Source organism: Thermobia domestica, chromosome 5 (assembly GCF_964235325.1).
Source record: "Thermobia domestica chromosome 5, izTheDome1.hap1.1, whole genome shotgun sequence".
NCBI classification, from domain to species: domain Eukaryota; kingdom Metazoa; phylum Arthropoda; class Insecta; order Zygentoma; family Lepismatidae; genus Thermobia; species Thermobia domestica.
In genome coordinates, this window is record NC_137458.1 from 97,279,396 (window position 1) to 97,304,520 (window position 25,125).

The 25,125-nt window shown below is 34.7% G+C and overlaps 1 protein-coding gene across 1 annotated transcript in view; it reads right to left on the reverse strand.

Annotated features, from left to right (window-relative positions):
* Nucleotides 1–25,125, reverse strand: part of LOC145686026 (cilia- and flagella-associated protein 70-like) — a 142,445-nt gene that overhangs the window by 62,107 nt on the left and 55,213 nt on the right. The window contains exons 7-10 of the mRNA XM_081758876.1: nt 20,386–20,538; nt 15,221–15,432; nt 6,013–6,188; nt 2,992–3,128 (exon numbers count right to left, since the gene is read on the reverse strand). Coding sequence (XP_081615002.1) covers nt 2,992–3,128; nt 6,013–6,188; nt 15,221–15,432; nt 20,386–20,538 — 678 coding nt within the window. The remainder of the gene's footprint in view (nt 1–2,991; nt 3,129–6,012; nt 6,189–15,220; nt 15,433–20,385; nt 20,539–25,125) is intronic.

Genomic DNA, 25,125 nt, shown 5'->3' on the forward strand with positions numbered 1-25,125 from the left:
TAATGCTTATCAATCAATATATATAAAATTGAAAATCACTATATTTGTGACTCTAAATCTCCTGAACTGCCTGACCGATATCGACCAAATTTGTAACATGGATGAGGTTCGAGATTGGGCTGGTTTTAGGCTATTGACATTGATGGTAGAACTGAGGGCTGGGAGGGGGCATAAAAATAAATAAAACTTAATAACTCCTGAACCACTCCACCGATCTTGATCAAATTTTCAACATAGACGAGGTTCAGGCGTGGAATTGTTTTTATGATTTAAATTTGACGAAGAAAAGTAGTGGAGGAGAAGGAGGAGGAGATATATAAAAATCAATTTATATAAGACTGAAAATGACTATTTTGTAACTTAATAATTCTTGAACTATCCGACCTAATTCAATCAAATTTTCAAGATCTATGAGGTTCGGGTCTGAAAAAAAATTGTAATTTCACTTTAACGGTAGATCCTAGGGGAGGTGGAGAGGAGAGGGACGTATAAATAAAAACTAATAAAACTTAACTTTTGAACCACGCAACCAATCTCGATCAAATTTTCAACATATATGAGAGTCGGGCCTTGGGTGTTTTTTATCGTTTCACTTTGACGACGCAACCTAGCTACGGGGGAGGGGGAGATGTAAGTAAAAGATTAAAATAAAAATGACTGCCTTTGTGACTTCATCACTCTTGAACCACTCGTCCAATCTCGATCAAATTTTCAACATACATGAATCTAGGGGCAATGATTAGTTTAGGCTATTCATTTTGACTATGCAATGTAAGGGAGGGGAGGGGGAGAGAAATATAAAAATGATCATAAATGACCGATATTGAATCCATAGTTGTCGGGGTCGATGAGAGAAACAGTGACACTTCTGATACTGTTTCAATCCAAGTTCAGCCCTGATAGTTGGGAAGGGGAAGGTACAACGTAGGGGAGGGGATAAACATTTGAAAATGATAGAACCAATATTAGTGTCTAATCTATAGTTTTCTGGGTCGCTTAGATGAACAGTGATTATTTCGATCCCGTTTAAATTCAAATTAAACCCGACAACTTGAAGAGGGGAGAAAGAAATATTTAAAAATGATCAAAAATGGCCGTTATTAGTGCTGAATGCATATTTTTTTGGAGTCGCTGAGATGAACGGTGACACTTTCGATGCCATGACCAGCAAAAATGAGGAGGGGGAAATAATAAAATGATCGAAAATGACCAATATTAGTGTCGAATCCATGGTTTTCGAGGTCACCGAGATGATCAATGATCTTTCCGATGCCGTTTAAATCGATTCCATTAAAAACGAAAACAGCATATTTTACGGGTACTAAACACATGAGATACGGACTTGTGCATTTAAATTTTCATTTCAACCCAGCGAAGCGGGTACTATATGCTAGTACAGGTATAAAACTTAAAGCAAAATATAAATCTAAACATTCTATGATAAAACCAAGAAATACACAATGAACAGTCGTTAATTACTTGTTACTACTGCAAAACAAAGTTACTTACTACTACAAGCATTTTACAGTAAAAGTTTCCAGTACAAATTCTCTTTTGAAAAGTCTCAAAACTTCATCAGAAAAAGGTGTAGCATGTCAACTTAGTAATTAAGCTCCTTTCCTACGTAAAACTAGAATATTTCAGTTTATATTTTCTCCGTGCTGAAACGTAATTCATCAATTTCTTCAAAACATTTCAATAAGTAAGTGCAGGAATTAAGTATGTTAAGAATAATAAAATAAGAAAATAATAGAAGTAAAAGTAAGCAAGTTAAAAATATAAGTAGAAAAAAGTTAATAAATGTTTTAGAAAATATCATTTGTGAAGGTATACACTGACTATACTGTTGAATATTTATATATTATTTAATATCTTACCTTAATTACTGTTGTGCTACATACTCCACCACAATCGAGGACGTACATTAGTCTTTTAACTCATTGTATGAATATTGTACGTATTACTGGTAAAAGTTTATTTGTTCGTTTTAGCACAACTACTATCAAATCAGGCTATATTTTTCAGTACGTACTATACCTTAGTAATCATGTAATGCATCAAGTTAAATTCTTAACTTCATGCATCTATCACCCTGACCGATGGTCTAGCGGGTAGAGCGGCCTTTGGTACAAGAAGTCTCGGATTCGATTCCTCCTGAGAGAGCCTTGAAATTTTACCGCATTACGATGGTTTGGATTCCACCTTAAACTGTAGTTCACACCTCATATAGCGTCGCTGATACAAAACACACAAAACTCTATCCCAAACAACCAATCTACGCTCGTATCGATTTTCCACTTATTACATACTATCTGGAAACAATACCACGACATTCTGAACTTATCAACATTTCCTCGCACAACTGAAAAAAACTCCATACACAGTGGAATAGTCATCGCTGCCAGATGTACAAAATAACTTTTTACTCCTCAGATGGAAAATTAGTGTGTATAAAAGTGTTGAATTTCCGCAGATGGTTTTAACATCTCTTTGGTAAAGATAAAGTATATTACAGCTAAATTATTCAGTATATTATATATATGAATAATCTTACACCTAAAACACTTGCTGAACTTTCTAACACGTGTAAGATGAAGGTTTACTATTGTTATTTAGCTTTTTTCACTAGGAAATATGAATAATCCAGAAACCAGAAAAACAAGTTGAAACTATAGACACAAATAATTATAGAAATTATTAACTTCATTTTCGTTTTAGTATTGATAGGAGTTAAAGTTGAGTCTAGCTTAGTTACAATAGTGCAACAAAATCTGGAAGTAAAGTGCTATGTAAACACTTAAATAAATCTGGAATAATAATATCTAGATAACTAAGTTTACTATTTACGTTTCGCAAAGTTCAGAAATCTTGAATACCTTTACAATGTGAATATATAGATAACTAAGATTTTGGCAGACGCTTCACGAAGTTCAGGAAACTTTAGGGATACGTTTACAGTGTGAATATTTAGGGAACTAAGTTTTTACTTACTCTTCACAAAGTTGTTCGGGTTTACGTTTCGGAACAACTGGCTTGTGAAGTTCTACCTCAGCGACTATGAACATCGGATCTCCTTGTTGAATTTCCTCTGCACTTAAGACTAATTCTACCGATTTTGAGGGTGCTCCCTGCAAAATACTATATGTTATACAAACGTATTTAAGAGGTACAAACGTAATTGATATCATATTGAAAATAGTTTCTTACGAAAGAAGTGTAACTTAACGTAAAGAGTAAATTTTTAATAAGATAAAATTTGTAACATGAGCACATAATTTTTACATTAATGTATATTTTCTAATACAGCAAATTGTTCAAGTTCTCAATCAGACAAGTCTTCAGAGTTTGTGAAATGATAATTTATAATACATTTACAAAGATACAAAGCTAAAACGCTGAACACATCTCATATAGTTTCGCTGCTGAACAGGACGCTAAACTTAAATCAAATTCACATAAGTTTCAATTGGTAACTATTCAACCGCAAGCACCAGGCATTGTGGAAAAAACTCCAATAAAGTATACAGCGTATTTTTATCTAAATCGAATTATTTGTATGGAAGTAAATGTGAAACATTTTTTTTGAAAATCGGGGACAAGTAAATTCACTCCTTACTCTTGACAAATTGCAGTCTCAATCAGTCGGAATTATTGGGAAATTCCAAAGAAAATGAGTACCCCGGCAAAATATTACGAAGTGTGGATATTCTAGGGGACTTGTGGAAAGTGATCTAGCAGAACAATACGCTTGTAGATACCGCGGATATGAATACCGTTTGTTACTTGTGACAGTTTGTGGCTAGTAAGACACGTATGCTGATGTCTTACACGTATCATTTCAGTGGCTAGTAAGACAAGAATCATTTCATTACAGGTTGAACCATAGGCCGAAGAAGGGATGTGGCGGAGTGGCAAAAGGGAACCATTGTCTTCGTGCATGAACATGGGCATACACTGTGGGGGAAGAGAGTGCAGTTCGTTAACATGTCCGAATCCACGATCAGTACTGTCTATACAGAGTGAAGTTCTAGCAGAAGTCAGTGGATATTCTAGGGGACTTGTGGAAAGTGATCTAGCAGAACAATACGCTTGTAGATACCGCGAATATGAATACCGTTTGTTACTTGTGACAGTTTGTGGCTAGTAAGACACGTATGCTGATGTCTTACACGTATCATTTCAGTGGCTAGTAAGACAAGAATCATTTCATTACAGGTTGAACCATAGGCCGAAGAAGGGATGTGGCGGAGTGGCAAAAGGGAACCATTGTCTTCGTGCATGAACATGGGCATACACTGTGGGGGAAGAGAGTGCAGTTCGTTAACGTGTCCGAATCCACGATCAGTACTGTCTATAGAGTGAAGTTCTAGCAGAAGCCAATCATCTTGGAGCAACAGTGGCAGGAAACCGATCAAGCCCTAGCGCGTCCATAGATATCTGGAGAGAATTTCTACCTCTAAACGGTTCCAAACACGGCGAGAACTACTGCAGAAAGAGTTGTTAAGACTTTGAACGAAGTCTGCGACGAGAACTGCACCGTGTAGACATATTCAGTTGCGTTGCCAGGGTACGTCCCAGGCTGACTGCCATACAGAAGAAAAATCACCTATCGTGGGCGAGGGAATATCGCAACTGTACTAGAGACCAGTGTCGCCGCATACTCTAGTCACACGAATCCCGGTCCTGATTTTATTCCAATGACGGCCGTTCCAGGGTGATGGAGCGGCCCAGAGAAGCCTACAAAGCTGAATGCGTGCAAACGACTGTACAGAAGGGAGTAGCATTGTCATGTTGTACGTGTGTATTTCGAGTGCTGGTGTGGGTCCCTTGATAGAGGCGCCCAACTGCATGCAGTTTTTGGATTACATGTTCATTCATGATAATGAGGTGTCCAGTTTCTGGGAGATGGTCATATCCCAGAGTCCCAGTATCAAGACAACAACTGCACCTTTCACCGAGCCACTGTTGTGCGGGAATGGTTTGCTGAACATGAGATGGATATCCTACATCTCACCTGGCCCGTTAATTTACCTGATCTCAACGTTATCGAGTAAATTTAGGACATGTTGGTACGGGCGGTGAAGAGGAGACATCAAAGTACTCTCATGTTGGCTCTCTGCGGGTCCAATTGTTCCAGAAATGGGTCAAACGGAACTTGAATTTTATCCTGTTCCACATTGACAGCATGTCATAGAAAATCAAAGCTGTAATTCATGCCCATTGTGATGTAACACCTTATTGACCGATAAAGTACACACTTCGTATTTTTTATCCTTGTTTTTTTTGTCCTGGGTGTTTTAGTGAAGAGTATGCGATGAAAATTTCAAATAAGTTTTACAACGTGAAGCACAACTAGTTTAAATTAGGGAACTTCGAATTTTATAGGAATATACCTCTCTTTCACCTGTAATCATTCAGTTTTTTAATCTAAACAATGATTAGAAGGCACTAAAGTAAATATGCATATTATTTCAAAATTGAAAAACTCCTATTATAGGGGAAAACTAATTTACAGTGCTGTCAGGCCATATTAAGTTGTATTATTTTTCAATTTTGCATGTCATATTTCAAATCTGCACGTGGCACATGTGAAACAAAAATGTGTGTTACCACATTTGCTATGCAGTGTTACAAACTAAGAACGTATTTTTCCCCGCGTAACTTCTTCCTACTTATTTGAAATCGTCGTATCATGGTCCCAGTAATTGGCACTACAGTACTTTGCATGTGCTTTGCCAGTTCCTCTCACTGCATTATTACTGGTGTAGAGACCTTGAAGTTTGGATGCTGAAGATACTATAGCGTTCTTAGTTTCAGACATTGAATAATAAGTATGAAGTATGGCATTGCAAATTTTTGTTTGGTATATATATGATTTATTCCTGTCGATATTTGCATCGTACAAAGTTTCAGCAATTTTTATCTATTAATTTATAATTTACATGAGCATTTGAAGCTAAATGTTCAACCCTGTGTATAAAAATATAATAATTATTAAATTGGAAGCAAAACCTTAGTAGCAGGTTTCGAATCTCCTTTCTCCCCTTTCTTGGATTTGACGCTACCTAGGGAAGCATCTGGAGATGGAGCGGTGGCGGTTTCGTAAATTGATGTCTCCAGACTTGACCTCTTCTGAAATTCTTGAACAAAGTAAGTTTGCAACGGACATGCCACTCGAACCTTCGTTACTGAAATAGAAAATAATTTACACTTCACTAAGAAAGAAAAATAAAACTTGTATCTGTTTTAATCACTTTGGTTTAGCATCCATTTATAACACCAACTATAACAAGCCTGGATCATCAAGCACGCTACACTGAATGAGGACACGTTTTTGGTGGAATGTAACTTAACACGTGCAGTGAGAAAAATCTATTATCCGAACAGCGCTATATTACACAAATATACTGAATCCATTTTTTACTATGAAATTCTGTACAGAGCATACCTTATCCACGTGCTACATACACACTGTCCTATTCCCGCTTAGATGTTACATAATGTCGTTGCTGGATATCGAACATCTAACAGTCTTCCGTATATTACATACGTTTATGTATGTTATACACATCTATCTGTATGTGAGATCCTGACCGCCTATATACAGTTCTTTCTTCCGTACGAAAAGTACCTATATGCGGAACACGTACATGGAGAGCACGTATAAAACATACGTTTTCAGTTATACATTTGTTGCAGAGTGTTATATGCGGTTGTAAGTCCAAAAACTAACGGATATATGCATGTAACCTATGTTTTTACGTATTGCACATAAGTTTCTTTTCTCGATGTGCTGAGTCCCGAGCGTACTACTACACGCCTGACACGCAGTGCGCATCCGGGAATTTGAACATAACAATTCACAACCATATTGATTCCTGATAACAGAGTGAAATTGGTTGTGCGTAGATGGTTATACTCCCGAAAGACGGATTTCTATTAACACGGTATTTTAGAACTTGTGTCACAACGGGAGAAAGGTGTTAAGAGACTTGATAGACATGCTGGAAAGTAGTTTTAATATGAACCTTTACTTTGTAGTTATACATGAGGTGTGTACTATAATGATTTACAGTTTCTTTTCTCGTGCCATGAGCAGTGGATCACTGTAGGTGGAAAGGCAAATAACTTTTATAACCAATTGGGAGAGTGACTGGGAACTGGGTTCGGAACGGCTGGCCAGGAGAATTTTACTAACGGACAACATGGAAAGTGATTATGAAGGACAGTGCTGGATGGACATCGTGGATATTGTAGAAAGAGGGCGTGGCCGTTGCTGAAATCCATAGGCAATTTGTAGCAGTGTGTGAAGAACATGGACCGTCGTGGAAAACTGGGTAGAACTGGGTAAGGATGGAAAGTGGGCAGCACCTCGACCAAAAAGAGGAGCAGTTCTGGAAGGAAAACAACAGTAACAACACCAGCCGTCATCGCCGTGATAGAGAGAACAAATGCATCACATTTCCTGATATGGAGGCTGTTACAGGACAGACCAGAAACACTCTGTAGCGCACAGTGCACAACCACTTACAGTTGGGGAAGGTCAGTCAACATAGGTTTGAAAACTCTTGTCTGCAGAGCAAAAGCAATCTCGCGTGAACTAGTGCAGGGAACTTTCGCAACGCCACGATCATGATCCCGAAGATTTCATGTCTAAGCTTGTGACTGGTGATGAGATTTGGCTCCATTATCATGAGCCGACGATGAAGCAGCAATAAACTCAGTGGAATCTCATGACAGTCCACTGCCAAAGAAATTTCGAACACCTTCAACTGGGAAGCGTATGGCGACAGTGTTCTGGACATGAGAGGCATTATCTTGATCGACTGCCTGAAAAATTGAACCACAATTAACATAGCAGCGTATGTGGAAAACCACAGGCGGTTTACGCCGTGCTATTCAAAAGAAATGACCAGAAAAATGGGCGAAAGGAGTGCTCCTGGAACATGCTAATGCACGTCCTCACACTAAGCAAGAACACCCTACTGCCATTGATCAACAAGAGTGTACATTACTGACACACTCTTCCTACTCTATGGACTTGAATCTCAGTGGTTAGTACCTGTTTGGGGCAATAAAAAACCCTCTGCGTGGTTGTCGATTTGGAGGTCCTTAAGAACTTGAACTTGCTGTCCAAACATGGGTATGTGGGCTCCAAACAATTACTTTCTGCAGGATCTCTTCAAGCTGACACACCGCTGGCGAAAGTGTATAAAGGGATATTATATTGAGAAGGTAGACATATCAATTGCTGTGTATTCTGTGTGAGTATGTCTGAAAAACAAAAGTGTAAATCATTCTAGTACGGCCCTAGTATTATTAAATGCTACTTAGTACACTTTCTTCAAATTATGATGCATTACATACTGATTTGGCCTCGTATAGACTAGGAATCACTTTTTTCTTACCAGGAATCGAGGGGTTTTATACTAAAGATTTGATTTCTGAACATTTCAAACCTTTTTCACAATACTTTTATTAGATTACTTTTCTTTTCTTCTTCCTCTTTTTTTATAGCATCAAATGTTTCAACTTAAATTTTACGCGCTTGTATACTAACTAGAGCTTGAAAATTGTAAACAGATACAGAAACTGGATGAAAATACATACATAATTGGTACATAATTCTCATTTTCACTTATCGGTTTAGTGTAAAATTAATTAAGTTACTACAAATGTATTTAGATTACGTCAGTGATAGCTAAGTTCTTGCATTTGGGGCGGCCAAAATGTATAAATTTATGTTCTGTTTATTTGGATAAGTTTCTTTTAAAACTAGATTTCATACTTATTTTTGAGTATTTTGTTGGCGGTATTACCCCCCTCCTACGTATTTTTCACAATATGTTCTACTTAGTAAAACATTGTATATTGCATTTGATCAGTTTAACATAATTTGTGTTTTACACTCATTGAAAGTAAATAATTTCAACCAAGGCCAAGTAAGAAATACGAATAATTCCTCGTAAGGACATGAAGAAGGATTGTTATTTATCTTGTGTTATTCTTCAGAAAGAAGGATTATCGTGAATTTGACTAGTAGTACTAGCTTTTCCTGTAGCCCATACTGTAAAAGTTTAAGGTACTAGCAGACTTATCTTATTACTGTATAAATATCTAAATAAAAAATATCAGGCTTTGATAAATAATCACGACTATCTGCAGATGCATCATATAACCTACATATGGTGTTTTATATTTCTGATGTTATATTTTTTATTAGTATATCGGTAAATGAAAATAGGTTCTCCCTTTCCTGCAAGTTCCATAAAAGATCACATATCATTTCTACATGTGTTATTTAGTTTATTTCTTTAGAATAGAAAGCAGCTACATAGTGGTGACCAGTTACTTTTTTCATACATTACCAGGAAAATTTCTGCTTTTACATAAATTCAAAAAAGTATTTCATTGTGAAATAAGATTTGCCAGCCTTTATATAGCCCCTATACAGTATGTGTGTGTGAATAATTAAGTGAATCTTTATTTAAATGTAGTTTCAGGAATACTAGTTGCTGGACCCAAGCCTTTGGCCCGGTGTACACTATTGGTTAAAGTCATGATAATTACAGCTCTAATTGTTTACATTATAAACAGATTTGTTTATTTTCTTTGACTTTGCCCACGAACCACCACAAACTTCATATCATATTTTTTATACAATTATTAAAGGTCTTTCTTATACACAACAGTCGCTCAGGTAGCGACATCCATAACTATCAAGCATGCAAGCGATAGCGCATGTAGCAACATTTATTAGCGTGACCTTTCTAGTCCAGTAAAGATAGCCCATTTTTCTACCAAGAAAGGAACAAATTAGTAACAAGCTGAAAATTGGTATGAAAGTAGGGAGATGTGTTACGAATAACATACTAAAAGTCCTCTAAAATCCCACTTTAGCTTTTCCCGCAATTTTGAAAAAATGTCCGCCATCTTTAGACCACTACAAGGAATTTATGGAAATCGTCACCCTTTATCTTTATTCATCTAGCCACCGTTCTAATTATCACAAAGCCACGAATCATATATGGTTGGAAAGCTTCAAAAGACAGAAAATCTAAATAAATAACATATATGCACATTGTGCTAAATTTCTAGAAGAAGAGGAAGATGAAACAGTTTTTTATTTAAAAAAGATATATTTTCAGAAATCATGAGAAGTTTGCAACATTGACAGTTATTGCACACCAACGAAACAACACCAACAGATGTCCTTCATATTTATCTCAATCATAGCCAGCAATGACACAAATCGGTGCAATACAAGCTGAGAAAAAAATACAACTAATGTTACTTTCTGACGTCTTTGTACAAAAGTTCATAAGGTGACATATACTTTCACGGTTCTAGTCACCTTCTTTTATCACATAGGACCAAGAGTTGTATAACATTGGAAATCTTAAGAAACGTAAATTCGAACGAGGTAACACTTATACTAATCAATCCCAATTTGTGGAAGAAGCGCAAAACCCAAAATTTCGGGACAAAACGTGATTTTCGCATAAGTTCTTTAAAACTTGCAACATTGACAATTATTGTATGTTAACAAAACTCAGCCACCGTTTTCACTATCATCATTATTAATTTACTTTTAAAATGGCCAACGTTTTTCCCAATGGAGTAAACTTTTATGACACATAATTTTACATCAGTTAAATATAGCACAACAACTATTTATTGACAGCATTAGAAATTAAGAGAAATTGGCAGTCTCCTATTCATAGGAAAATCGCAATTCACATATTTAAAATCACTCTCAATTGCAATTTTTCTCCTAGCATTCTTCAAATCAACTTAATATTTACATTAGACGTTAGTATGAACTTTAATAACATTTTTGTAACTAGTCCATTCAGACTTAATTTATTAGAAATCAATGAGGTTATCATTATCTCGTTCATCTCTATGGTCTTCATCATTTATTTTTGCATTCATACATCCAATTCCTCGGAACCGACATAAATTAGAGCACACAATTCCTGCTCTCCGACAACCGTACATACTTTCACAGCCCTTTTTACAGTTACAGGATATTACTCGGAGCGGGTTCCTTGGTCATTCTTGCTGATACGAGAATACCTCCTAATGTTGTCCATTCATATTCAGTCGCTCGTAAATCATTTCCACGGTAAAATTGAACCTGATGATATGGTGTTTCGCAGCGTAACTGATGGGTGGCAATTTTGCCAATTGCATTTCGTTCTGAATGGGGAGCGACATACTGCGAGGATGTATGAATTATACTGGAATTCATTGTTGGAGAATCGTAGTGTGCTAGTAGAAATGATGTGCCAGCTTCATAGATTGTACACTAGCATTATCGTCGTTCAAAACTTCAAGTGATCGGCATAAATCGTCCCGTTTTTGAAGTAATCGCAATGGCTTTTTCTTTCCCTGTCGATACAAACCATATGATGTGTCACATCCAGTTAAAGCATGGTAACTGAGCAAAACAGTTAGTATATTTGTCTGTGTATCTTACAACTTCTTAGTACTAAATTCTTTACTCACGTCTTCTCCACGTCCAAGCTTTCGAAATGTGATGTACTGATTATTACCTTGTTCAAGCAAAATGATTAAAATATCAACATCCTCGCCAATTACTATGACGTGCCTACAAGGATTTATAGACTTGGCTACAGCAGTTTTAGCTATAAGTGCGTCAGCATCACTTCTTGCTTACTGGGTTTGAATTCCAGCTTGTGTCAAATGAACCATCAACTCACGAGCGAAACAATCCTTATTTTTTAAATTACCTAAGAATTTATCTTTTTTGTTAATAGTGCGGTTTCATTTGTGAATAACACCAAAGCTAATTGAACCTTTGACTCACGTTGCTCCCGCTCAGCGGCTTTTGTACAGTTTTCTGTGCAACACCCATAAAAAAATAATTGTTGCTTTAGTTCCTGAGTTTGTGAGTACATAGGTCATATATGAGTTCTGTACGTCAAGATATGTTCCATGTTGTGGCTAAACAACATGATGTAGAAGCTAGCCTCCATCTATAAAGTACACAGTGTTTTCAATTAGAGTTTTAAAATTTATCCGATATTCAAACATGTCGTGCAAAGCAGACTTTTTCGTTTTTGTCATGGACATTTCTGTGAAGAAAGAAAGTGAATACGGGGCAAGCTCGTAAGCAAAACACTGCTGGAGTTCTTTTTCGGACTACTACTCATATGATTCAGTTGAAGTATGGTGTATACAGCCAGTAGCTCATCACGGATACGCACTACATTGTGCATTATGGATAGTGGGATGACTTTATCTTTTTGTTTAAGTTTCACATTTACAAAAGTCTGTCCAAACATTTCTTCCATAGCAGCCAATCCGATTTCCTTAGATTTATCAGTTGACCATTTCATTACTTACCATGGCAGTGCTTAGGAAGCGAGCTCCGGATATGAGGGGAATGGAGAATACTAGCAAAACAGATGTAATATATCACGCGATTGACTGCTTTGGTACAGGCACACATGCCGACCAGTGTGAAGTTCATGCCTATCTTTGTTTAATAATTTTTCAAGACATTCTCGTAAGTGGCACGCTGCTGGCATACTTGACACACACCTAGATATTATCTTTTCAGTTATGCCTTTCCTATGGGTCAGTCCACCGCTGCTCTTCATTGTTCTAGCTTAAACCTGCTCAATCGTCATATCAGACCATGTACCACTCCAAAATATATCTTTTCTACGAATAGTGAAGTAACCGTCTCCTGCAAATAGCTGGAACTCATGAAGATCCATTTCATTCTCCAACCGCAACATTTCATGTAAGTACAGATGTGCGTATTTGGTATACAAAAGATGCCCAGTTGCATAGAACTATGGTAACATTTCTCACATGCAGTGAAGATGAAGATTCAAGTCTCCAGTTCTTTCGAATTAAAAGACGCATAATTTCTACGTGACTAAGCACGCTTATTTGCTTATTTCATGCACATTCTTTGCTGGCAAACATAAGCGCCGAGTATACAGCATCCATGCTTATTTGCTGAAGATTGATGAAAGGTTGAATTACTACTTGATATGTTTGGTACTTATTTTTGTTGCTTGTCACCAGCTGCATAAATACATTCCAATTCGGGCAAGTTGGTGTCTTCAACCACTTGAGAATCATCCATGTTACATCGTACAGAAGATGGATTTCAGTTTGGATATTCAGAACACGAAGGTATATTATATCTTCAATGATTAAATCTGAAAGGCCATTATCTTTGTGTGCGTACGTTAAAAGTGGTATATTCCATTCATTGTTTGACAGTGTACGTTTTTTGAGCCCAGGTATTGCTCAATGATATGCGAGCGACTGAATATGAATGGACCACATTAGGAAGTATTCCCGTACCAGAAAGAATGACCAAGGAACCCGCTCCGTGTAATATCCTGTAACAGTAACAAGAGCTGTGAACGTATGTACAGTTGTCGGAAAGCAGGGATTGTGTGCTCTAATTTATATCATTATCGAGGAATTGGATGTGTGAATGCAAAATCAAATGATGAAAACCATGGAGATGAATGAGATAATGATAACCTCATTGATTTCTAATAAAATAAGTCTGAATGGACTAGTTACAAAAATGTTCTTAAAGTGCATTCTAACGTCTAATGTAAATATTAAGTTGATTTGAAGAATACTACGAGGAAAATTGCATTCTAGTTATAAATAAGGCATTTTTTAAAAAATATACTCAAATGACTATTGTAGTTGAAAATGATTTTAAGTATGTGAATTACGATTTTCCTATAAAAAGGAGACTACCAATTTCTGCTACTTTCTAATGCTGTCAATAAATAATTTTTGTGATATATTTAAGTGATGTAAAATTATATATCACAAAAGCTTACTCCATTGAGAAATACGTTGGCCATTTTAAAATTAAATTAATAATGATGATAGTGAAAACGGTGGCTGAGTTTTGTTAACATACAATAATTGTCAATGTTGTAAGTTTTAAAGAATTTATGCGAAAATCACATTTTGTCCCGAAATTTTGAGTTTTGCTCTTCTTCCACAAATTGGGCTTGATTAGTATAAGTGTTACCAGGGGCGTAAATAACTGCCCCGCAGACCCCGCATTGCAGGGGTCCCCAAATCGTGAAGTGGGAAGTAGAGACGGGGCCCCATTCCTCGTCGTCTGCAGTGGGGCCTTCAAGCCTTTAGTTACGCCACTGAGTGTTACCTTGTTCGATTTTACGTTTCTTAAGATTTCCAATGATATATAACTCTTTGTCCTATGTGATAAAAGAAGAACCGTGAAAGTATATGTCACCTTATGAACTTTTGTAGAGTACAAAGAGGTCAGAAAGTAACATTAGTTGTATTTTTTTCTCAGCTTGTATTGCACCGATTTGTGTCGTGGTTGGCTATGATTGAGATGAATATCAAGGACATCTGTTGATGTTGTTTCGTTGGTGTGCAATAACTGTCAATGTTGCAAACTTCTCATGATTTCTGAAAATATATCTTTTTAAAATAAAAAACTGTTTCATCTTCCTCTTCTTCTAGAAATTTAGCACGATGGGCATATATGTTATTTACTTAGATTTTCTGTCTTTCAAGCTTTCCAACCATATATGATTCGTGGCTTTGTGATAATTAGAACGGTGGCTAGAGGAATAAGCATAAAGGGTGACGATTTCCATAAATTCCTTGTAGTGGTCTAAAGATGGCGGACATTTTTCAAAATTGGAGAAAAGTTACAGTGAGATTTTAGGGGAGTTTTAATATGTTATTCCTAACACATCCCCCTACTTTCATACCAATTTTCAGCTTATACTAATTTGTTCCTTTCTGAATCCTATCTTTACTGGACTATTCAGTGCTAGGAATTAGCGACGCATTGAGACGTTTGTCGTTTGTTATAATCGTCATTGTGCCCCTTCTCTGCCTACAACCAACATTACAAATCTTTTAAGCAAGGTCGTATAATATTCCAGCATAGTTTGATGTAAAAAGCAGGGGTGCTCACAAAGTGGGGCTATGGCGCAAACTACGTCATTGAAATATTTGGGGGGTTAAAAATCTATATAAATATGTTTGAGGGGGGAGTAAAAATTAATCGAAAAGATTTTTTTCATGGAAGAACATCTACGGATAGACAATTGGGGGGGGGGGTGCGTAATGGACATAAGGAGGGTGGGCACCACTGTAAAAAGTAACGTATCTCCCTTTTATACTTAGGAATTATCATCACTTATGTATACCTATGGCCTACCTCCTGGATAGAGAAGAGGTGTTAGATCTAGATAAGCAACAAAATGTATATAATGATTTGCAGGTTCTTTCTCCTCTTTTTCTTTGTCCTTCTCTTTATCCTTGTCCTTACTTTTATCCTTATCTTTATCCTTGCCTTTACTTAGAGATTTAGAAGATCCTGTTTCAGCTACTCTTGAAGTCATGATAACCTCCAAAGGCCAACAATAATATCTATATAAAGGGAGAAATAAAAAAAAAATGTTGACAACTAATAAACTGGACAAATTAAAGGAAATAATAGTAGCATAAACACTGATCTAACCTACTCTCGAATTTTACTGAACTGAATAATAATTTGAGAAGTCCAAAACTCAGTCATATACATAGTTACACCATTTATTCACTAATTTTAAAAGAAAAATGAAATGAAATCTTTCAGTTTAACGCCCCCACGATTATGCTCTTTAGGCTAAGGAAGACGATGATTAAAGCAAGTGAATGATGATGGAAGGGTTGGTGGACTGAGAAATCTGGAGGAAAGGGGAGTACCTCAAGAAAACCCACGGTCATGGTGTTGTCCACCACAAACTTACTTGGTCGAGGATCAAACCAGAGGTCCGACGCATCAGAGGTAAGCGCTCTACGACTGACAAGGAAATGCTCCCAACCACACACACCTGAATTGGACAAAATTTCGTATAGATGCTAATTTGAGGTCGGTGAATAACCTGGGAATAGTCATTCGATTCGCGTTTGCGTACTTTACAAGATATACAGGGTGGTGCAAAACATAATGCAACATAAGACAAGTAGGTAATCTGAGTTCGAATTGAACGAAATTTCTTACAGATACTAATTTGAGGTCAGTGAATACCGTGGGAATAGTCATTCGGTTCGCTTTTTGGTACTTTACGAGATATACAGGGTGATGCGAAAGTAAAATAACATAGAAGCATTCTGTAATTCACCGGTATAAAACGACGAAAGCCTACACGTGGATACCAAAATGAATATGCGTAATCTCATGGCGATAATGAGGAACACAGTGGCGTCACAGGAAAATCTCCCGTTGAGTAAAGGGGGTTTCACATTAAAAAAATAGGAGAAACACTGTTCGATGTTGAGATCCTGGAAAGAAGTATGAGTCTTTGAGGATACATGTCCCTGAAATTGCACCATTTACCAACTGCAGCAGCACCTTGGAAGGTCAACAACGGAAACTGGGTTCCACCGACTGTAAAGTAAACAGTAATAGATGAAGTTTGGCAAAAGAAACAGCCCAACTCACATATTCGCTTGCGGCACGCCGCGTCTTGCTTGTGAATGTCGCTTGCTGTGCATGTCATACTGTCATTCTGCATACACGATTCAAATATAGCAAGTCTCTCTCTTACCTACGAACAACAGATTCGTACGACAGGCTAATCCAAGCACATTCGAAATCATCGTTGGAGACGCGCACATCGATCACATGATACACAAATGAAACCTTAATCTCCGCCGGCAGTCATAAGTCATAACGGATGATATACGGAGGATCAATATCCCTGGTTATAATTTCTTGTTGGACTCTGATTACATAGTTGTCTTCTGTTGCATTCTGTTTTGCATCAACTTGTATATCTCGTAAAGTACGCTACAGCGAATCGAATGACTATTCCCACGTTATTCACAGACCTCAAGTTAGTATCTCTACGAAATTTCGTCCAATTCGGACTTGTGAGATTGGGACAATTTCTTTGTGAGCCACCGCGCAACCTAACTGGAAAAGAATAGTGCTGTTTAAATTATTGTGGAAGAAACTTTCATTTGTTTATTTAATTCATCGGCGTCGTAAATTATAAGTTTACGCTTGCTGTCTACTGTAATCTATACGGAGTCTACGTTTACAATTCTATCTAAACTATGTAATGGATCATTAATATATATATATCTTACAGTAGACAATCATAAATAATAAAGTATATTCGCATAAATCAATAACAATAATAAAATCATAAAACATCATGAAAGAAGATAAACGACTATTACTCAGAATTAATAAAATATATTAATGAGATGTTTGTGAAAAGAGAGGAAGGAAAGATATAATTATTACTCGTCTGATGAATTAAAAGCATATACAGTTTGTTACTAGCAGCATCATTTCAAATTTTGTTAGGAGAGGGGAGAGTCTCCATTTATGTATGTCTTCACGTTTTCATTACTGTATTATTATATTATTGGCAATGGAATTGTACATATAAACAGGAGGCAATTGACGCACTCAAAGCTTTTACGCCATTTCTTGTACATCTGTATCAAACCCAGCAAGCTTATTTTTCTTCGATGGACTAACCGTGACCAGATTTAGAAAGTAAAGAAAAGGACTACTCGGCAAATTGGTTTAATTTGACAATCCACCTAACCACCTATAATCATTGTTGTGCCGTTATTTGTGTCAGTGAGAAAGAAGTCTCTAGGTTTTCAAAGCAACCACATTATTACTTATTTAACTACTTTCTAATTTTTAATTTTAATATTGCGTTTTAACACTTAACAGTAACGAGGGTTGGGATCGTTGATTAGGCCCCACATCTGGAGTGTCATTGTTTTTTATGGTTGAATTTATTGTAGAAGGCTTGGTATTTCCCTTAAAAAAAGAACTAGAAGTCTATACAAGAAATGGCTAGTATACTACTTAATTACGACCCAAGAACAAATCTCTTTTTTTAAGGGACATTTTGTGTTCCGTTCGCATCCTTTTCTTTACACTGTAATTTTTGTCGACACCGGACAACTTTCTGAAGAAAGGGGTAATCCAATTAAAAACAGGACATCTGGTCACCCTACTAAGTTAACATTGAGTTGAGTTGATTTTGAGTTTAACGTCCCGTTCTGTAGCGAGGCTATGTGAGACTTGGACCTACTAGTTAATGTGGAATCCAAACCACATGAGCTCCCACCGGGAATCGAACCCTAAAGTTAACATGAAACACGCACATAATAACTTAGAAATGAAATTATCGTAAAATTTATTATTTTTTCCTCTTTGGATGGTACTTTTAAAATATTATAAACATATTGTATCGTGCAGCTTGACAATAGATCTATCTAAGTAACAAGATGTGTAAAAATATTGTCTTTTGTATAATATCTACATCTATACCATAGAACTCATTCCACTAGCTATTTTTTTAAAGAGGTATGAAAATTTGTTTATAATTCACTGGGCGGAGCTATAGCCTTTGTAAAATTAAATCAGGGGAGCAGCACATTATCCTATTTCTGAATATATAATGTAGCAACTGCCACTAGGTGTACCTTTCTTATATGTGATTGTAGTAATTCCTTCATTTATTTATGTTATTTGCAAATAATTACTACGGTTAGAGGTGCGTCAACTATGTGAATAAACTCCTCACATATTATTTGTATATATATATATATATATATATATATATATATATATATATATATATATATATATATATATATATATATATATATATATATATATGTATATGTGTGTGTGTGTGTGTGTGTATGGAATTAAAAATATTAAGATCAGTTTATTAAAAAAAGACTTATACACTTGTACCGAATCCATTATTATCCTCAATGTTAATAACATTTTGTATAATAACCTATTTTACAGTGTTGATCAACATTTAAATGGAAGTGAGGTATGGTATTAAAGTTATTACTTCAATTAGGAGTCATCCTATTTAGTTTTAGTACATTTGAGATTTTCTTTTGTACATTACATTTACTTTATCGAGCTTTTATATGTACACAGTATATACTTTTACTGTGTTGTATTGTATATGTAGTATTTAATGTATGACGAAATAAGTGTGGTACAACACACGTTAAGGTGAATACAAATCAAGCAATTAATCAATAATCACACGAAAGTTTACAACATGTTAATATTTCTAACGGTTGTATTGCAAATATTGGAAGATAAATAAATAAATAAATAGAATAATATTAATATTGCAGCACCATATAACATTTCTATTACAATGCAATGTTAGGAGAAACATAGATTGCAGGTCTATCTGTAACAAGTAAAAGAAGTAACTTCTCGCTTACAAAGACGGACCTTTCAAACTGAATTTCTTCCATCTGACTTAGTTATTGTAATGTCAAAAGTTCAGAGTGTTAAATACTGCAATCAGTATATTAATTGTATTACACATTGTGTACAGAGATAAGGGTTGCCAACCTAAATTTTATTTTCCTGCGAGATTCCGAGTTAAAACAACGAAAACAGCATTCAAAAACCAGATCGTACTTTATCATTCATTATTGTAAGTAATAATAATAATAATAATAATCGTACATATTTGCAATAGGTCGTCTAATATAAAAGTATATTTTATAGCAGTGTTAAAGTTTTAAATGATAGTCTAAAACATTTTGCATTCTAATTTTTCCGGCGCATGCTTAAATAATTGTTCACAGATTGGTATTATGCGTCCAAACAGATGTGCCATGAAAACTACTATTCATGCAAATAACACAGATGAACGTGTGCTAGAGCAGAGTTGAGTAGGTGAGGTTAGTAGAGTAGGGTAAGTTAGGTTACTAGAATAAAATAGAGTAGAGTAAGTTAGTGCAAGACTGCGAATACACTAAGTATTAGTACAATTAGAAATAATCGAAATAATCACTTCAATAAAATATACATTTGTTTTTAAAAGTTGAAAACTAAGTTATTATTAAATATTTAAAAGAAAAACTAGCTTTCAACTATATGATATTTTAAAATAACTAGATTTTCCACTAGCAATCAAAACATGGATTCTCACTACCAACTAGACAATCTTCCAAAAAGACTAGATTTAGTTGGAAAACAACTAAATTGGTAACACTGACATGAATTGCTTAGTTTAAGTTACCTACGCGTTGTTTGCGAGCAAACGTGGACTATATATTTTTAGCCGTAGACACATATCACTGATTTAATTTTTGGGGAGATGTATGAGCGATAAATGATTAATACAGTGAGATTACTAAATAGTAGGCGTATTTCCTCAAGGCAGGAAATCGATACTTTTTAAAATATTCCTGACTATAGAACTGAATAATTTTTGTGTGTTTTCGAAATATTTTTGGGAAACAAAGCTATCTATATTAATGAATATTAACTTCTTTGATACCTTAATGTAACTCATCTGCTTTCAACGTAGTACTTACTTTCCTAAAACCCTGTGGAAAGTGTCAGTAGCTGCAGAAGTCATCCAGCATCTGCGAAAAGTGTTCCATTCAATTCTGGGAACATCCATCTCTAATACTTCAGGGATGTTTAATCTTTGCTCACCTCTTGCTGAAGTGGCTTCTTCATCAATCCTATAGCAGAAATAATAGACTTGCTTTTCATTGTACGACATCAGAAAACAAGAATCAAGTTCAGTTGTATTCTAATACGGATAATGGGGTCATATAGCAAATATTGTTGAGAAACTAAAATTTATATTCTGTTATATTATCAAGAATAGATGAATTACAAGCTAGGGTCAAAATATAAATATTAACTTTCATTAATTCTAGCATATTTTAAATATCTAGTGAGTGCAATTGAACTATTCCACCGAATAAGCTTTGTGTTACATTTCAGTGGATTGGAGAGAAACGGAGAAAACGTTTAGTGTGTTCGTAGACTTTAACAGAAATAACACAACATGCAAGCACATTATCAATGGCTGAGCAATAACTTTACTTATGAGTAGCGAGTTTGTATATGCCAATCATTTTATTAAGTTTTTAAATGAGAGCAAGAATTCTCTAAAATAAAAATTTAATAAAAAATAGAGTGCAAAATTTTTAAATCTGAAATTTTTTAATAAAGATGTTCAAACAAAAAAATGAAACAAATTCAAAAATTTAAAACAAAATTTCACGCTCAGCAAATCAAATTGACGAAAGATTGCGTTTCAATAACGACTTAGACTATGAGATGTGACTAAAGTTCAAAATGTGAAATTATTAGTAATTACATATTTGGTTTCAGGTCCTAAAGTTTTGCACCAACGAGCTTAGACTCGTAGCTACAATACTAAGGTTCAAAAAATTTTGAAACAGTGATCGAGAAAAATTAAGCAAAAATCTTGAAGCCTTTTAAATACTTTAAACAGTAATTTAAAAATAATCGGACGATAAGACTACATTAAGAACAACTTTATTACAGTATTTACAGTATGAATCGTAACTACAAAACTAGGATTCAAAAATTTTCAAAATAAATATTTTACACAATTTTTTCAAAAATCTCAAATAAAGATTTGAAAGTGATCAGCCATCAGATTGTACCAAGAATAATTTTGCACCAATGAACACAGGCTATGAGTCGTAACTAGTGTAAAATTTCCAGAAAGTTTGAAGCTGATGGTAGAAAACCGTTGGAGAAATTGGAAAAAATAAAAATTTTTGTATTAGGTTCATTTTACTAGTAATGGAATCTAGTTTCCTTGAACACGTGAAAAATGTAAGTTCAGAATTCCAATATTGCGAATGTTGTTTTTAAAAGCACTCGAAAATAAAACTGTTGAAATTTTTCTTGAAAACTAATAGTCTGTACTAATTTCTGTTATGTGCTTTTAAGTTGTCGATTTGTGGATGTGCATTAATTACAGAACTTATACAGTTACATACAAATCTACCATCATGAAGCTTTTCTGTTGAAGCAAATAGGTCTCTTGACTGAAACAGTTTTTAATATATTCTTTGATATGGTTAAGTTTAACAAAACTTAAGCAGATCAAAGAGTATATTAAAAACCAAATTAACCAAATTACTTCTTAAAAGAAAGAGAAGTAGGCAAATTTCACCAATACTCATGTACTAAAACATATAATTGCTGTTATGTAATATTCCAATATAGACTTTTATATAAACTTTATGTACATGTATGTATGTAAACAAATACCTGTTTTCTAGTGCGACATTTTATCTATAATGTATTAAAATGAAAGTGATTATGTTTGTAACTTAATAACTCTTGAAAAAATCAACCGATCTCGATCAGATATTCAACATGAGGTTCGGGATGGTTTTTATCATTTCAGTTTGAAGATGCAACTTGAGGGAAGAGGAGTGGAGATATATCGTAAACGACTGATATTAGTGTCAAATCCGTAATTTTCAGGGTCACTGAGATGAACAGTGACACTTCCGTTGCCATTTAAATCCAAATTCAGCCCCATTTGTCTCTCCTAAGATGGGGATGGAGTTAGATAAAAAATAATTGAAAATGACCGATATTAGTGTCAAATGCAGAGTTTTTGGGTCCATAAGTTGATTGGTGACAGTTTTTGTGTCCTTTATGTCCAAAATAAAAGATATTCTCCCATTGCGAAGAACGAATATTTTGCAAGTCTGTAATAATAACGAATGGAAGCTTGACACATTCAACCCGTTAACACTATAATCGTAATATAACACCTGAAACGTTAACTGTAATACGCGGCCTGTGAGACCGCTACATTGATTTTTATTTATGAACCATATATTTTGATAATTTAAGCTACAAAAAGCAACCAATATCTTTATATTATTCTTTCTACGTTTATACAAAATGTTTAAACTTATTTTGTGAATGAACTTCTTCAGTATATATGTAATTCACGAAAGTATACACAAATGCAACAAAAATAATTAAATATATGCTTTAAGAATTTTTGTTAATTAGAAAACCATTACGAAAAAGGTACAAATGCGCTATTATATGGTGGACCATTCTTATCGTTTCTCAATCGACCAAACATGTACTCAGAAAGGTTATTATTATCAATAAGTAGTCCAGTCTTCTCAGGTATCTTACATTCCATTTCATCATCTTTCTCATTTTCATCTACACAATCACACACGTGATTTGAGTTTTTCTTCTTGTGAAAGTACATAATCCGGATCAACGTCGGAGTCATCCATAAGATCACTTATTTCACTACCACTGTCACTAAGTTCTCCGTCATATAACATCAACCTGATACGATCTATAGGCACAGATTTGTTATCTCTAACTGAAACATTTTTACTTGTACTTGGATGTTCCAAATGTCTCTAGAAAAGCATATGTAACTAAAATAATAACAAACTTACATTACTATAATAAAACTAGTCGAAATAGCGTATATGGCGTACAACGTAATATGCGGTACGAAAGACCGATATGAAAGTGACGTATACTGTAATATTCGGTATCTGAGACCAGAAATGTTTGAAAAAGCAAACTGTAAAGATCGAGTTGCCCACTAAAACTGCGAAACAACAAGATTATTACCTAGAGGGTTAAATGGGGAGAAGCTACTGAGGCGTAGAGGAAGCTAAGTGAATAAGGGTTACCGCACGATAAAAATAAATATTGTTGAAGGTCTCACAGACCGGTATTACGGTTAAGGTTTTAATATATTTCTTGCTGCGCAAATTTATTCACTTGTGCGATGTATGTGTGTATGTGTAAATAAGATAATATCTCTTTTTGAGTTATTTGAATAATATACAAATAATAAACAGGGATTTCAACCAGAAATCAAAAAACAAAAAAGTCAAAGTGAAAATTGTTGCTTTAAGTATTTTTCCTGTTAGAGCATGACATTGTATATACGCTGCAGACACGTTACAGCAAATAAGATTAGCAGCATGCGAAGAAATATTTTTTTTAAATTATATTTTTCAGTTTTGCCAATATTTCAGAACAAATGATATTTTCTAATGGATTCAAAATTTCTACAAATTTTACATAACACAAGGAAGATATCTATAAAATATATGTTTGATTTAACATAGTAACTACAATGATTCTGGCCCGTTATTTTAACACTTCCCTGTCATCAGAACTTCGTAAGATTGCTTAAGATAATTTAAATGCGTCTATATTAATTACGATAACTAGGATTATATTTTAGTTTCTTTTGTAGGCATAACTATATTCTATTACGGTGCTAACATTAAAGTATTTGGATGAGTGGTGCACATATATTTGTTACAACAAAATTTCCCTATTCTTATACAACAAACATAACTAATCAATTATCTTAACTCTAAACTAGTAAATTCAAAATATTTATCATTTTAAAAGGATAATATAGTAAAATATTTGAAATTTCAATTTTTCCCAAACTTTCTGTTTTTTCCAAGCTCGGGGGAAAAACCGTAAGAAAAGGGTTTTTACCCAATATTTCCGGCTTTTTCCAGATCTTCACAACACTAGTAACTATAATAGGGTTACAATTTTTTTGAAACTAAAATTTAAAACTCAAACAGCGATTCAGATAAATTTAATTTAAAACTTTAAACTTAACTTTTCAAAAGCTTTTTGAAATATTTAAACAATGGTTTGAAAGTGATTAGCAATCAGATTACTTCAAAAATAACTTTCCACCAATGATCTTAGGGTATGAGTTTAAACTAAAGTACAAAGTTTAAAATTGTTATGGTTTCATATCAATCCGTTTTTACTAATTATCTATCAGATTCCAAGTCCTAAATTTTACACCAATGGCCTTAGGTTAAGTTGTTCTTAAGTTTCAAAGTTTTAAGATAATACATTTTTCCAATATCTTCAAATTTGAATTTTGGATTTTTTAGCCATGAAATTACACAAGTTACACAATCCAAATTTAATCGAATCGAGAGGACAATTACGAATTTATATTTTTTGACAATTACAAAATTTAATCGTGGGTCAAATGTACTCCTAGCGAAATTTGAGAAGAATATCTCAAGGCACTAATGTTCAAGGAAAGAATATGGGACTCTGCATTCATCCATAATGATTATATGTTACAGCCTTAGTAAACATTAAGTGCGACATTCAAAGTTCGTACCTCATGCTAAATTTAATTTTCCTATCAAAATTTAAAATTTTCTCAAATATCAAAATTTGACAATATATTTTTGACAATTCTATGCCCATAAGAAGGGATAAGCAGAAACCAC